Genomic DNA, 17475 nt, shown 5'->3' on the forward strand with positions numbered 1-17475 from the left:
CAATAAACTTTTATTCTCATGTGAATCTGAACACGGAAGGCAAATGAAATGAGCTCTCTAGACTTCAGAACCCCAATTATGACAGATGCAGGCTCTAGGAAGCCAAGTTTTAAGCACAAAAGAGGCTTTTAAAAGGTTGCTGATTATAGTTAAATATGAAATTCATATTTGCAAAAGGGTTGCAATCAAATAACTTTTCAGTTGCTAAAAGCTCTTGTGCATTGTTTTTCTTTCCCAGGCATGATTTGTAAGTGGAAATAAATTGTTAAACAATCACAAATCTGTAATTACAAGTAGAACATTTTTATTCTTTACCAAAGTCTCAGACCAGCTAAGTAGAATTTTTTAAAATTTCTGTTTAGCAATAGAAATATTTTAGCAATCAGGTAATATTTTGAGATTAAAGAAATAAGATATTCAAGTTTCTGTCATCCTTGACCTTCACTATGTGCCAGCTAATTTTTACTTTAACTTATAGTAGAATGATTATTATCCAATAATTCTTGTATCTAAATATAAGACATTGAAATAAAGAATTATAATTTAAGCTTCATAGAAAGGGAGGGGAGATGACAGATATAGTTTTCATGTTAAATAACAATGTTACTGATTTTTTTCCCAAATACAACAGATATCTCTGCATTTGTTAAACACTGTTTTCTTACTCATATAAGACTAAATCCCTATGAATATTAGAAATTATGGCATTGTTACCATTTTAAAAAGAAAAAAGGTGTATGTGGACTATTCCAGCAGTTCTGCCACTGGAGAGTTATGTCAGCAGACTGATTTAAATCCACATGGGAAACAAAAGTAGATCTTTTGTGATTCAAGGGACATACTATTCAGTAAATGCAGTCATGCCATAGGCTTTCACTTAAGAGCCTGAACATTTGGTTCTGTGGATTTTTAATTAGTAGAATGAAAAAGCAAATTTACCTCCTTAAAAAATTACACCCATTTTCTGAAAAACTTACCTATCATAGTCTTAAGTGCATTTTGGCTAGCTGTCTCAATTTTTAACCTGTATCATACCCTGAATGAGTATGCTGTTTCCATTTTAAGTTTCAGTATATGTTTTGTGGCATCATCTTACAACAGCAGCAATGACTGCTGGATTGTGGGTACACAAAACATAGAAAGATGGTCCAAGAATAGCTAAAGTGGCATTAGATTATAAAGACATGATTGGTGAAGCAAACAATATGACTCTTGTTTTGCTAAATTGGTATTTGGTATTTGCCTTTATGTGGCAGTGTGAAAAAGCAAGAATTTATTTCTTCATTGCTGCTTTTTATAACCCATTTTCCTTTTTTTCAATTTTCAGTTAGAAATAGAATTGAAATTCCTTTAAAGTAGATCATTTTTAGTTTAGATTTTTAGATATTTGTTAATAAGAAATGGAGTTACTTCTTCTAACCTCCCTTTGACTTCTGCCTAACAAATAAATATTACATTTTTTTCCACCTTGACAGCTTCACAATTAGGATATTTTTAGATCATCTTTTAGTTTTGGTAACATAAGTTGACCTTTAGCTTTCCTGGAATATATAGATAATAGAAGATTTTGTTCCTAATCAAGTCCTTGTGCTCAAATTTTGGTAGAAGACATAGAAATGACCTTGACTGCCATGTTTAATTGACTGTAAATGGTATAACTATAAACCTTTATAAATCCATACCTATAATCAATATGCAGATTTCTAGAAAGTATTACAGAATAACTAGCCAGGGCTGTAATGGAGCTGATCAAATAAAAATATTTTTCATATGACAGTATATTCCACACATCCCTCAGGGGGAACCCTCAAAGGTTGAAAGCATTATTTAAACTGTCCATTCCTAAATAAAACACGGAATTTCTACAACTACTCAGAATTTTGATTTTGAATGTTGGTCATCAAAGCTGAACATGGGTGTTTGATTTATTGATCATTTATTGCTCATCAAACTGGGTATCATTAGCACATGCTGGATTGTTAGCAATTGTATTTATAGATATTTGTTCTTCATCCCCTGAAATGATGGGTGAAGAAGCAAACTGTGCCAGAGAGATTTGAGCTCCCCTCACTAGAGAATGGCTATGTTATAAAGATTTTTAACAACCTGATTTCGAACTTAGCTTCTTCCACTAATTCTTATCTAGGTTGTTAATTTTCTTTTTTCTTTGCAGTGCCAGAGATCAACATCCCCAACTGCTTGTTAATTTCTTTAACAATTCAGAACATTTAGGATTATGTCTGTCAAGATCATGGGTCCTAGAAATCCTTCAGAGAGATATTTTTAACTGTTATCTTTGAGATACCATGATAATAGGCAGTGGATAAATGATATCATTCATCTAAATGACCCTTTCCTACTTTTCGAGAAATTGAAGTAGGAATGTCTTTTTTGTGATTTTTTTTCACTTTTGGGCCACATTCAAGGGCACTAAAATAAAGTTGTGGGTCTTTCTATTTTTCTAGAATTGCAATCTCATTAGCACTGGACATTATATAAGGCATTTGTACTTGTAAGATTCATGGACCAGTGTCAATTTTCCTTCTGTGATTCCTTATCAAGCAGTTTTACTATTTCAAATGGTAGCCCAACCCAAAGGCCCCTAGTTTGGATCTAGACCCACAACATCCAAGGAACGTTTTTCTAGCTCAGGCTGAGGGACCCATCAGGACAAGAGTGACTGGGAGCTCTCGGTAGCAGACTGACTGCTTCAAGTTAATTTGTATTCTGCCTGCTTGCTGGAAGTGTCATAAGTAGATGTAATCGGTTGAATACTGTGAATTCTAATTACCAGAAGTTAAATTAGCAAGTAGGGGACTGCCTGTACTTAGAAATTATTTCATCAATAGCTTTGATAATTGCATTTCCCTCACAGCAAATGAAATGTTTTAAGAAGTATCTTGCTTCAATTTCTACTTGGTAATTTCAGAAAATGTAATGGAATTAGAAGACATTTTTTCCCCTCAGACCTGGTTGTTCTGGAAATCATAATCCAGTGAGTATTGAAGTTTTCCCAGTTTCTCCTCTTCTTTGGGTTCTTCTTTTTCTTCCCCATCAGTCAAACCAGTTTCAGCATCATCGTCCTTAAGGGCCTAGGAGTCGGAAAAGGGATCATATGTGAATTCGAAGGAATTTTCACCAAAATCCAAATTAAACTCGTCCTATAGTCATACTTCCAAGCTGTTAGAAAGCAAGCACTAAGATGCTAGAAACCTGTTTGTCTGACACACATTCACATTTGCTGCTTACATATTTTTTTAAATTCCACTAGTGCACGGAATTTTTTCCCCCCAATCAGCAAGCAACATGGAAGCAATGGAAGAAGCCCCTCAGAATATTGCAAGCAAAAAATATAAAATTGTTGCAAAGAAAATGTCAACTTGGTACTGTATTTGGCTCTGATAGAACTGCTTCTTTCTTTCTACTAGGATAAACATGCTATTAACCAGGCCAATTTTCACATTCTTGTGGTTTAAAAAAGATGCTCAGCATCATGTAAAACATTATTGTTACATGCAGTGGAATAATTGATATGAAATGCATGGTCTTTTCTTGCCTTACTTCCTATGGAAAAGATAAGTAGGTGACCTTTAGATAACTTTCATTCCCTTTGTTTCATATATACATTTGTAATTGTTAAGGAGAAAGAGGGAAAAAACATGCCATCAGCAAATGCATGTTTAGAGAAAAGTTTACTTCCAGTTGAAGTTTACTATTTTATTTTCATAACAGCTCCACAGAAAGCTAGGCTGAATTAAATTGATTTAAGAGTCTATTTGATATCAAAAGTTAAAAAATATGTTTGCAATTTTGTCAAAAACTCAAATGGTATAAAATTTAATTTGCATTAAGAAAGAATCATGGTAGTAAACCCCCCAAATTCAGTCAGGCCAATGAAATAACTTTAGTATCCAAAATTTAAGTGCAATATAAATTGAAATACTAGAAAGCCCATGATCACATAAAATGTGTCCAAATGCTCCTTTCTTTTTAAAAATCAAAATGTAGAATGTATTTTCCTAAAATTTGCCCAAATTTTGCCCCAATTTTTATTTGGTTATCAATATTCAAAGGTTTCGGGGGATATATACTCATTGCTATAAAGAAATTAGAACAATTAGAAATCTATGGTTATTTAAAATTAAAAATTATGAAGTTATATTTCCCTGATCACTAGTGTGGTTAAAAAAATTAAAAATTCTTTTATCAGCAATTTGCATTTTATGGGACTGCCTACACATAATTTTTGGTAATTTTTTTCCATTGGGCTGTTTGCTTTTTTTTTATTGCTTTGTAGAAGTTCTTTTTAGTTTACTGGTGTTGATACTGTTGTTGCTATATGTAGCAAATATTGTCCCTAGTTTTTGGTTATGGCATTTTCATTGCTTGTGTGCATGCACACATGGGTATGTATTAGATGTATATGTATTACTGTAGGATCTCAAAAGAAATCAGAGTGAGAGATGAGTGATAGATTGCTTTTTATCTCTGACAACGCAAACTATTGTCAGCTCTTAAATTGAATCTAAGAATTCTTACAGAACTCAAATGCAAAAAGTATAACCAGGCTTCACATAGCCATCAGAGTTGTCAGACTATGGCTTCACCACCTTGCTACACCCATCTGCAAGACTACAGGGTCTTTTTCTCTGCTATGCTCATCATTATCAGAAGATAGATTTTTTTTTTCTGCTCTCACCCACTTGCACAGAGACTCTCCATGGAAGCAGTCACTAAATTTACCAGATTTCCCCATTTGCTTCCTTCCACCTAACTAAAAAGCAAAGAGTTGGATGCTTCCTAGATTAATAAAATTCATTAGTTCCTCTCTTAGGTGAGAAGATCATATAAGCAGACAATTGAGCTATTGTCAGAGATGCCTCCTTATTGTGCTTGTTGAAATTTCTCGGTGGCCTACAATGAGTGTGGAAATTGAAAATTACCATTAATATATATTCACACTTGTTTAGAAATCTTTTCAAATAGGGTTAGCCATACCCCATTTAATTTAGTAAGTTTAATTTATACTTGGATAGTTCCTTGCATATTAAGATACTGTTTTACTGATAGCCAAAAGCAGAAAACAATTTAAAATTTAAGAATTTTATACTAATCTTCTAACCTTGAGAGGTGGTGATGGGAGGCCAGTAAAAGAATCTAGAGAAGTGACAAGAAAAAACTACTGAATTAATTAGAGAACTTTAGGAAGTGGATTCCCGTAGCCCTTTGTAAACTTGCTGTTTATGTCTTCAGCAGTGTCAAAGAAAATGTGCTTAGAAAATTGAAGTTAATATAATGTGCCTCCCTGGTAGATTTTAAGTTTTTTAAAATAATAGCAAAATAATAAATGCATACCTCTGTTGAAAAATCTGTTACTCTATCATCACAACAAAAAGTTCAGAATTAAAATACTTTTTCAAAAGTCTCTTCAAAATTGACAATTTATATATCATCTTTCAGCCCAGTACAATTTGCAAATAGTTGAGATATTAAATCTCCTTCTCCCTAGTGGTTTTTACTGAAATAGAAGGTGCAGAACCATCTCTGCAATTATTCTCCATGAAATAGGACTAGATTTTTGATAATTTCTCAGTGCTACTGTTCATCACTGAAGTGATTAAGTCCATTCCTGTCCCAAAGGCTGAGCTTAAGGAAGATATTTTCTGTACTGTTGCATTAAATTCTGACCTATTAAATCAGCAGCTATTATAATATCTCCAGAGCAATATTCCCCACCCCCATGGGACAAAATTTGGAAGAAAAAGCTTGTAAACCCAGCAATTCTGAGGTCTGATAAATTGCAATAGCAAAAGCTGTGCTGGGAACATTAGGACTTTTAAATTTCAAAGGTTTACTGCACCTGCTTATGGTTTGCATTGACATTTACAAGGTGCTCAGTTCACAACCATCAGAAGGAGCATTTGTTCATTCTACGTTAACATTGTTCTGATTGGGATTTGATAAGGTTCGCTAAGAAGGTAGTACAAGCGACTGAATTTTCATTCTAAGCCAACAATTTAAAAGTTGAGCTTTCTAATACTGTTGTATTTAATCTATGTCAGAGATGTTTAAAATGAAAACACTTTATCTCTAAAAAATCAGTTTAGTTCAGCCTCTTGATGTGTGTCAGAATGGTACGCCCTCAGCTGTGGAGCCTCAGCTGCCAGGCCACAAATGTACCTCAGCATTGACTAGGGTTGTCTAAGTAGCAGAGGAAACCTACCGCAAGGGACAGTCCAGAACAGTCATGAGACACAACACAGATAAGGAGGACATAGAAGGAAGAAATAAAAATTAAAATATCCACACACATTAGTGAGCACTATGGAGAAATGACCTTCCCAGACCTATCACTACACAAGGGTCCTTCCCTCTGCGTTTAGTGTTCTCAAGATTCAAGACACATGCATGTGTCTTACTCCATGTACATGATTTATCTTCAGTTAATTTTGTAGTCATTGCTGAATGTTTTAAAATTTTTCAAGGTTATAAAACTGTACTCTAGAGACATATAGCTATGAATACTGCAATTTGAATTTCTGTCAGTTTGATATGGATTGAAATGGGAAATACTTATTGCCTTAAAGCCTAACTAGCATAAGAAATAACTAGAAGCCACTCCGATCTGTACTGCTTTGAAGTTAAGAAGGTAACAACTATCTTCATTTGTCTCCCCCATGGTCACTCAATATCCTGCTTAAAATATTTTGAAAATGTAATTTTTTAAAAAAATAATTTAAATTTGTGTTAATGCTGTTTTGAATTCAGATCATCCAATGATCACCATGTTACATATGATCCTCCTAAAATCTGTACATTCTATTTTTCTTCTTTAGCCTTCTTCTTTATAGAATGTTAGACTCCATTATTAACTATTTTGGTCAGACTCAAATAGTAGCATAAGCTACTGTTATATAATTGCTTATCATTGAGACCTATTCTCACTTATCCAAATTATGTTTCATTTGTGTACTTAATTGTTCTCAACTTAGAAATAATACCTGCAGTCCTAAGTGGACTTAAAATGAATAAAAATACCTTTTTGAGTGTTCAAAATTCTAACTACTTTGCAACAACATGTTATTAAAAACTATCATTTCTTCATTTGACTAATTTTTCTCTGTTCCTCCTTCTACAGCAATAGGTGATTGATGAAAGATTTAGCATTATTAAATCCTTATTTGAGGTCTTGGTCATTTATCCAGGTCATAACAGGGGTAATAAACACCACCACTATGCTATAAATTATAATCTTATGTCATACAGAACAAATTCCAAAAATAAAAATAGAGATGTATTACCCTACAAAGAAATGTCATAGTTACAATTTAATATTATATAATGCTTTTTTTTCCCTTTTAAATCCCAGGACACAAGGAAATCACATTTAAATTTTATGGTAATTATGAAAATTATAGTGTTGCATATGCAAATTATTGTTTTCCCAGATATTGCTAAAATAACGTACGCACATTTTTTTCAGTCCCATTTCCATCTGGGAGATTATTTCTATCCTTAATGTCCTAATAAAATGTTTAAAGAAATCTGTATCTAATTCTGCTTGTTGAAGTAAAGCAAGACATGATTCAAAACTTCAGTTTCTATTTAACAAATTAACCAATGAGAAAAATCCTTATTAGACATCTGTATTTGAACACATGTGTTTGAGCTTCTGTAACTATGATTAGAAACTGTGAGAAAAAATTGACCTCTTGTTATTTCGAGCTTGGGCCAAAGCTCTCTGCAGCCTTCCCATGGCTCCGAAGGCAAGCAGAAATGCACAGAGTGAAAAGCATGCCTCATGAAATCCTTGTTAATAGATATCACAGTATCTTGAAGAAAAATTGTGTAAACTCAAACTGAGTATGAGGCTAAGTAGAAAAGGATGCAAATGGTTTTAAAATGCTCGTCCTAACATTGGATCAGACTGTTTTTAAGGAGTAACACATATTTACAAGTTCTATTGATAATAATGAAAACCATAAGATGAATTGATAAAACTGCCCATAGAGTTTGCTATGGGAATCAATTGCTTTGAATTATCTGATGGGAAACACTGGTAACTGCAAATGTCATTTCTATTACAAAATCTCTTCATTTACATTTTTATACAAATTAAATGTACTTTAGAAATATTCAGTATGAGTATTTTCAAAATGAAGAGGCTCATTTAATAATTATCATTATTAATAGAAGACTTTATCTTGAACTAACTTGTTCAGTTAATTTGGTTTAAAATAGCAACATAAAGGGAATCCAAACAGCTTCCTTAGACTTGGGAAGACAATCCAGCCAGATGGATTTTATATCAATCAGCATTGTGGTATTAACTGGTCATAAGTGAGGAGACAAGAATTTTGTCTTCAAATTCTGTTCTGTTCTTTGGTACTGGCTCATATTTCCCTTCCTCCAATAACTCATTGCTCTTGAGCACCAGTTACTGGGCTAGATGGGTATGTAAGAATGGTACTTTTCACCAATGCTGAACAGCTATGGAACCTAGTTATTTAACAGTCACTATGAACTCAGAGAAAGCTGGAAAAATCCCTTTCCCAAGAGGGAAAACATTGCAGTACGCTTTATTCTGTTTTTGCAAGACTGTTAATATTGCTAAACAGATGAAATAAAATATCCAGACATCATTTCATATGCTGCACCCATGGGGAGGTGTCCTGTGGTGGTGAATGCTCTCCTCTCCTGTCTATGCTCAGGGACAAGAGAAAAATCTCCCAAATGTTTCCTTGACATGTTGAGATGTTGAGCAGACCGAAGGAATTGTGAAGCCTCATTATGACAATGACATGCAGCCATAAGTTGTTTCTAAAATCACCTGGTACAAAATAGTAAACCATTTATTAATCTCTGACAGTGTCCACGAATAAATAACAGATATGTACATTACCTGGTCTTTCATGGTCTTCCCTAAGTCTTTCACATCTTTCATGTTAATGGCATTCTTTCCTCCCTTTTCCTTTCCCTTCTTCTTGTTTTTCTTTTTGAACAAACATTTCTTACAGATACAAAAGCAGCAGGTCAGGACTAAAAGGACCGCAACTATGGCTATAGCAATTAAGGCCCACGGTGGCACTGAAAGAAAAAGAACAACAGGCACATAAAGCATTAGTCATAGCACTAGAAGTACAAAACCTTCTAACCCATGAACTATAAGGATGTCCGTTCCTTCATTTGTATTTATTGAGCACTTACTGCGCTCCAGGTGCTTCTCTGTGGCATTTTATCCACATTATTTCCTGTACCTGAAGTGCTTCTATCTTTTCTGCTTTGCTTGTCTATATATTTTCTACTGTCATTTCCTTTGGATTGTTTACCTGATGCTCCAAGATAGATTTTCAATAATTAAACCCTTCATTTACTCAGAGCATAGCTCTGTGGCTTGATCATTGAATTTAGATCCTGCCCTTAGTATTTACCAGTTGAGTTATCTTAGGTAAGGCATCCAACTCTCTCCACCTCAGTTTCCTCTTCTGTTTAGTGGAGGTAAATTAGCAGAAACCCTAGAGAGTCCTTAGGAGGGCGAAATAATAAGGCATAGTACCTGGCTTGGCAAAAGCTTGATAAATGTTAGCTGCTATTACTCATCTATGAAATACTAGGTAGTATATTAATACGTTCTGGCAAATAGGAGGAACAGATGTTAATCATATAAACAAACAATCATAATGGTAGTGAAGCTGAGGTATAAGTTCTTAGTGCTCTGAAGTCCATCATGGGCAATGTACAGCAGGGGTCTCCGGAGGTAGGGGAGTAGAAATGTGTTTGAGAGCTCTTAAGCCAGGCTCAGCCGTGGCCACTTAGCCACTATGTGATTCTGGTAGATTGTTTAACTGTTCTGAGTTTCTATTTCCTCCATTATAAAGTGAAGATTATAGTGGTGCCTTTTTTTATCTGGTTTATCACCTTTATAAAGGAGCTAATAATCCCCCCAAAATTTAGAATGGTAAACAGAACATAGCAAGAGCACAATTAATGTTAGATATTATTTTTTGTAGGTATTTGTAAATTTATTTACTTATTTTTATATATGACCGTGGAATGTATCACAATTCATATTCCACAAATAGAGCACAATTTTTCATATCTCTGGTTGTATAAAATATATATTCACACCAATTCGTGTCTTCATACATATACTTTAGATAATGATGTCCATCACATTCCACCAACATTTCTAACCCCCTGCCTGCTCTCTTCCCCTCTCACCCATCTGCCCTATCTAGAGTTTGTCGAATCCTCCCATGCTCTCCCTCTCTACCCCACTATGAGTCAGCCTCCTTATATCAGAGAAAACATTGGGCATTTGTTTTTGGGGATTGGATAACTTCACTTAGCCTTATCTTCTCCAACTCCATCCATTTATCTGCAAATGCCATGATTTTATTCTCTTTTATTGCTAAGTAATATTCCATTGTGTCCTTCACAATAGATAAAAAAAATGTGGCATATATACACAATGGAATATTACTTAGCTATTATTTCTTTATCTTCAAGGCACAGGACTCAGTACTGTGGGGAGTGCCAAGTGTATATGATGAGGGCATATAAAATATGCACACTAGTAAATATATATATATATATATATATATATATATATATATATATATATATATAATACACTGAGAGGCATTCAGTGACTTGAAAGAGATGTTAATCAGACAATAGGAGAGAGATCAGATTTATAGGCTCTGTTTAAAATAGTAAAGCATATATAATAAATATGTTCAAATAAACCTTTAGTTCCCTATTCAGTTGTCCATCTGCTAAAAAATTAATATATTTTCTTATTTGGCATCTCTACACAATGTGCTTATGAAAAATAAAGTTTCTTTGAAATCTTTAGGGTTTTGCTTTGACTAGAAAGGAATTATTCATGATTCAAATCAGTGCTATTGAGATTAATCAGAAGAAGTAATTAGATTTGTCTGCTGTAATAAAAAAAGATATTGGGCACTGAAATGATAAGAAAAAGTGTAATTTTCTTCAAGCCACATAAACATCATTAGTGCCAATGATTGTTGAATACAAGTTGGGAGTACTTTGATAAAGTAAAAGCACTTAAAATTAACCTCTCTTCAAAATTGAGAAAACCCACTCTTGCTTGTTCTTCTGCATTTAGCTTTACAGTGTTGAATATTCACTCTGCATACTATCCTGCTGATGATTGGATATATGATATTAACCTAAGGACATATGAAATTACAACTTCTAACAATGTGCTTTCAGCCACAGAAACACTTATGTGAATAGACTTACAGATAAGTCCATACCCAAAGACATGCTTCTTTATAGTTCTCCAATCTCATTAAACAATGCACGTTTTTTAAAAAAATGCAAATTAAAGTAAGCTCGTGTAACTCAATGATATTATTCATAATACTTCATTTAAAAGCTTCTACCTCTGCTCCTGTAGTTAAAATCCTGCCATGCATGAACGAGAGAGTCCATGTATTCATCGTGGGCAAGACAGCGTTAATAATGACCCTTCATTTGAACCTTGCAAATTTTTCTCCCAGTTGGACTTTTGTGATAGTCTCTCAGAAAACTACACCAAAGTCTCTTAAATTACACAAGACAAGACAGAGAGATCTGACGGGTTCACAAAAAGAAAATAGGCAGTCAACGCAAAGGAACATTGTTTAATCAAAAGAAGTTAAAGAGATAGGAACATGGAATTACAGGAAGAAATTTGAAATGGTGCAACCTGAGACAATTTAAAACCATTGGAAAACTTTTATTTTGTTACTTTTATTTTTTTTAAAGTGCTCTTGCTTTCCAGATATTTGTTCAGGGGATCTTCTGAATAGCTTAATTTTAATTTAGAATATGCTATGTTGAATAATTAACAGAATTTTCCCCACAATTTACTGACATCTCTAGATAGAATAAAATAACCCCTTGCCAGGTGTGGTGGTGGCGCACACCTGTGATCCCAGCTACTTGGGAGGCTGAGGCAGGAGGATCTCAAGGTCAGCTGGGCTACTTTGTGAGATCATCTCAAAAACAAAAAACCCCTTAATGTGACTATTTTGTATTCTCATAGGAAAACCTGAATCATCAACAATAATGTAAAGACACAGCTATTTTAAGTAGTTGGAATGATGTGCATTGAATGTTCATGTTAAAAAAATTCACTTTATAGAATAAAAAATATTTAAAATTTGGTAAATGTATTATGAAACAACATTTACAGTGTTATTCATTTGCAGTACATGCAGAAATGTATTAGTGAGCAAATCTCTCAAAATGTATTTTGGATTAGGCTAAAAATTTATTGAAGTCTATTTATTACATACCAACCACTGTGCTACATTATTTCATTTAATCTTTACAGCAGTTTTGTTCATTATCACCTCAGTTTTACAGAGGAAAACCTCTATAGATTGAATAGTTCCAGAAATTCAAATATGTCTTTAGGTTGTCAGGTTAAAATTTTGTATTATGAATGTACATGAGGGAAAAAGTCCTTATCTAGTTTTGAAGTTCTGAACAGAATATTTTATATTAAATCCAGCGAAGCAAATAAATAACTGTATATGATGGTGGCAAGAGTGATTTGATATAAAATATAGTTTCATCAAAATACTGCTAGTGGCAGAAAGGTTTCATCTGATTGTTATTGCTACCCAACCATCATTAAATGGAATTTTATAATAGGAATTTTAACATTTAACTTTAAGGCTTTACAGTGGAAAATAACAGACTAGTATAAAAACTTTTTATTAAAAATGGTTTTATTTTTGCATTAATAAATCAATCTCACATATATTATTGAACCGAAAGCTAAGTTGATGCCTAAGAATTAAGTCCAAGGAAAGTTAATCCAAAATTGCTTCTGGGTTTTAATTTAGACTGGGGGATAGGCAGAATGATTGCCACTTTGCATTTCCTAAAAATGCCTGACTCAGTGCTCAGTGAGTATTAGCTTGAGGGAAAGCCAGGTAGCCAAGTTCTTGAGCTTGCAGATAGTTCTTAGCAAGACCATCTCCAGGGGCATTTCCTTAGGTCTGTTAGTCCTAGTACTTAGCTCTGATTCCCTCTTCCTCTTCCCCATTCAGTCAGCTGCTGCTGTCTCCTAGGCTAGCAAACATTTGGTGGGCTACTGCTTGGGGACTTGGTTTGATCCAGGCAATAACTCACCAGTGTTTTGGTCTCGATTTGGCTTTTAAGGGCTCTACATTGTATTTTAGATGCATCCTCATTCATCATATTCAAAAACAACCTTAAACTCACATCTCATTCACAGCTGCTATATTTTCCTCTCTGAGAAACATAAGCTTATACTTTTGCATTCACCTTAGATATTTCAGCCCAGGACTTTAAGACAACATAGGTAATACCGTTGCTATGGTCACTACAAAAACCAGTGACTTCAAGCACTTTCTACCTTGACATATCTCTATTTTGTCAAACGAATGCCTCATCACGGCATAAACATCTGTGGAATGAATTTTATGAATAATCTCCATATGTTTTCATTCTTGTATTTGCCAAAGCGTTTTGCCAACTTCTAGTTTTCACCCCCCAAATTCATCATCTTTTTATAAAACAGTGGTTCTGCAAGATTCAGAATACAATATGAAAATAATTATTATGCTATTAAGTAGTAGGAAAACTAATCTCTGTTTCAAAGCCTTACTTTTGAGGCTGTTTATGAATAATTTTCTAAAACACACAAGGATAATAATTTCCTAAATATTGGCAGAATACAATAAGCTTTGTGTTTTGAAGCATTTTCTAAATTATAGAATGCAAATAAAAAAAGAAGCTCTGGAAATATGTGGATTAATATACTCATTAGTCACCTCTGGAGACAGAACATTAAATGCAAATTTGTAAAAATATACAAAGTCATGTAGAATATAGCTTAAGGTTAAACCAACCAGTCAGAAGTCAGAGAGAAGAATTTCTCATTATAGGCTAAAATGGCTTCAAACACTACCAATTTTTGGCTCTTGAGTATTTGACAAACTAATCTTTCCTTACTCTTCAGATTGGGAGTTCTAAATCTCTGGAATCATATGCCCTTTGAAAAATATGATAAAAATGGTGAAATCCTCATGGGAAAATACATGAGCTTGTGTGTATAAGTTTTCGCAAAGTTGGTAGATTGTGGTCCTCCAGTCATAATCTAAGTCTTCATGTCTAGGAGGCCACTTGTTTCCAAGATAAAAACTCCTCTTCTAGGACCTCCATCTGGCTAAAGGGAATGAGGTTGGCTCATTCCTTCAACTGTGCAGGGGTGTGGGTGGGAGAAGAGAGAACAAGAGAGAAGAAAGATCTTCTCCTGGGAGCTTAGAAACAGCAACTCTTGAGAAGAAACTAGAAAGAAACAGGAGGCAAGGCCGACTTCATGTTTGGTGGAGAAGAAAGGTATATGGGTATCGGGGGAGGCAAGATGAGGTTGGAGTGTGCTTTGAAGCCCTGCCTCCTGCAGTGAAAACAATCTTTTGGGGACTCTAAATTCTTTTCCTCTTGGCCTCTCTTATGCCCACCTTTTTTCCTTTAATTTTTTTTTTTCTTTTTAACTGTAGTAAATGAAAAGAAGTTTTCTTGTAGTAAACCCATGTAGCTTTCTCCAAATAGCCTTCAGGATTCCTTTTTTCAAGGAGACATCTCCCCTCACATAGTTCTGTCTCCCTCTCCACTTTGTGTTTCTGACAGAAAGCAACCTGGAAGATGTGCCTTGGCAAGTCCGGTGTAAAGGTGATTCAAGCCATTGACGGCTCAGCAACAGACCTGTGGCACTCCAGGGTAGATGGCTGGTGAATTGTCATGAAGGAGAGACCCATTCACTCATCCCTGTGGGTGTCTGTTTTAATGTGTGGAGGCCCTGGGTTCGATCCTCAGCACCACATATAAATAAATAAAATAAAGGTTTTGTGTGCACCTACAACTAAAAAAATAATAATAATTAAAAAAAGAGCTTAAAGTCCAGTTGGGCAGATTTGACCAGTACAAGAACCAAATTACGAACAATACTACACAGTATTTACATGTCAAATTAAATGGGGTTTCTTGCTAGATTCCCATTCTGGGTAGTCACAGCAACCTTATTCTGCATGTCAAATGAGGGCTTGTTTAGACTTAAAAAAAAAATCTTAAAATTAAATAAAATGGGAGATTGACCCTTCTTTTCCCTAAACTCTTAAAAAATCTGTCCATAAACAAATATTTCAGCAAATTATACAACATTACTTTATGTGCACAAAGTTATGACTTAAACTTTGATAATTTTTATTTTTTACCAGAATCTGTCCCTTAATCTGATTGCAGTATTTCCTGTACCGTTGAACAAATTCTTATCCCCTGCTGAATAACATTAAAGTTACTGACGTTTCTCACTGATAACAAAAGTTAGTTGAGTGAAGGGCATTTTGTCTGCACAGGTATTAATCAAGTAATTAATTTTATAGAATGTCTATAATAATAATGGACTGCTTTAAACGATAAGGCTAAGTCACCCATATCTTCACAGTATTGGAAAGTCTGAATTTGACGTGGAAAATGATGTTGGTCTTTGGGCAGAGATAAACCCCAGGACAACTTCCCGAGGATTTCGATAAGGCTCACAGTCAGCCCAGGAGCGTGCTAGCTGCCCTCCCCAGGGAGCAGTGCATTGGTAAACACAGAGGGGTGCCAGGTAGGTTGGCAGAGGTGAAGGGGATTCACCAGCTAATCAGTTCTCAAGCCTTTGGAGGTTTGTCACAGTTTTTCAATCATGCTGTGGACAACACAATTTCGTGGTTAAAGGGAAATCCATTTATCCAATGAAATTTGCAGCCATGTCTCTCTTGAGTTTTGATTTCTAAGTTCAAGACTAAAAACAAGTTATGATTCAGGTTTTTTTTCCCCCTCATGGAAGCTAACTTTCTTCTCAACTTTTATATGAGAAATCTTTTTTTTTTTGAAATTTTATTTTTTTTATTGGTTGTTCACAACATTACAAAGCTCTTGACATATCATATTTCATACATTAGATTGAAGTGGGTTATGAACTCCCAATTTTACCCCAAATGCAGATTGCAGAATCACCTCGGTTACACATCCACATTTTTACATAATGCCCTATTAGTAATTGTTGTATTCTGCTACCTTTCCTATCCTCTACTATCCCCCCTCCCCTCCCCTCCCATCTTCTCTCTCTACCCCATCTACTGTAATTCATTTCTCTCCTTGTTTATTTTCCCATTCCCCTCACAACCTCTTATATGTAATATTGTATAGCAATGAGGGTCTCCCTTCATTTCCATGCAATTTCCCTTTTCTCTCCCTTTCCCTCCCATCTCATGTCTCTGTTTAAAGTTAATCTTTTCTTCCTGCTCTTCCTCCATGCTCTGTTCATAGTTGCTCTCATTATATCAAAGAAGACATTTGGTATTTGTTTTTTAGGGATTGGCTAGCTTCACTAAGCATAATCTGCTCTAGTGCCATCCATTTCCTTATATGAGAAATCTTCCAAATAAGCAGCTCTCAAGATTTTGATCCCATTCATATTGGCTTTATTTTGATGCTTTGAACTGGTTAAAGGTTTCTTTAATCTTTTTTCATCTTTGGCGAAGATGCCCAAGGAAAAAAGTGTATTCAGAGAAAACATGCCCTCCTGTTGGTAACTTATGGGTAATTCAATATTTGAGTATCTACTTGTTTCTTTTCTAAGCAATTTAATCTTATTAAGATTAAATTCAGTTATGATAAAAGCACATTTGCTAAAAGGGTGGATATATTCCCTGCTATTTTACAATTTAAGGCCCTGGTTATAAGCAATAAACAAACAAAAGTGCCACTTAGGTTTATTATCTGCTTTTTGGGAGGATTTTCCCCTTAGTACATTCTGTTTATTATTCTAGAAACGAGTGGGTGCATTTTTAGAATTCCTCATAAGTTGGAGAGATTTGATTGCACTGACAGGAGAATTGTGTGGCTGCTGTGCATGAGTGGAGAACAGGATGTTTGAATCTTTCTAGTCATGAAAAGGACGAGTCAGGCTCATTAATTTCATTACTATACAAAGTGACAGGTAGACAACAGTGAAAACAAAGCTCCTTGCTTTTCTTGCTATCCACAGGACATTTTTCCTTGATTATCCAATGGATCCCTACTGCTATAGACCAAACATCAATTTTCCTCTCCAACTGTTGTTTTCTATGTTTATCTCAATTTATTTTTTCTCCACGGCAATTTCATCTGTCCATTTCCCAATTTATAGCACCATTTCTTCTTTTGGTTTCCTGGTTCTTGGATTTGAATTTTCATCTTCATTCTACAATGCCTGTGATTCTGGGTTTCCTTTCTGATCCTGTTTTGCAGGAGCTTCTCTATGCCAGTCAATCTCATATCCAGTAAAATTTTCTTGATGATTTTTTTAAAAACAATTATCCTTTTGTTTAGAGTTTGTATTGATAAGCAAGGTCACCGTGAGAACGTGACCTCAAGATCCTGCATGACTCCTGCTTATTT

The 17475-nt window shown here is 34.6% G+C and overlaps 1 protein-coding gene across 1 annotated transcript in view; it reads right to left on the reverse strand.

Moving 5' to 3' along the window:
• Window positions 1-17475, reverse strand: part of Syt1 (synaptotagmin 1) — a 352023-nt gene that overhangs the window by 145582 nt on the left and 188966 nt on the right. The window contains exons 3-4 of the mRNA XM_026396991.2: window positions 8903-9087; window positions 2970-3092 (exon numbers count right to left, since the gene is read on the reverse strand). Of these exons, the coding sequence (XP_026252776.1) occupies window positions 2970-3092; window positions 8903-9087 (308 nt within the window). The remainder of the gene's footprint in view (window positions 1-2969; window positions 3093-8902; window positions 9088-17475) is intronic.

Source organism: Urocitellus parryii, chromosome 5, assembly GCF_045843805.1.
Source record: "Urocitellus parryii isolate mUroPar1 chromosome 5, mUroPar1.hap1, whole genome shotgun sequence".
Lineage (NCBI taxonomy): Eukaryota > Metazoa > Chordata > Mammalia > Rodentia > Sciuridae > Urocitellus > Urocitellus parryii.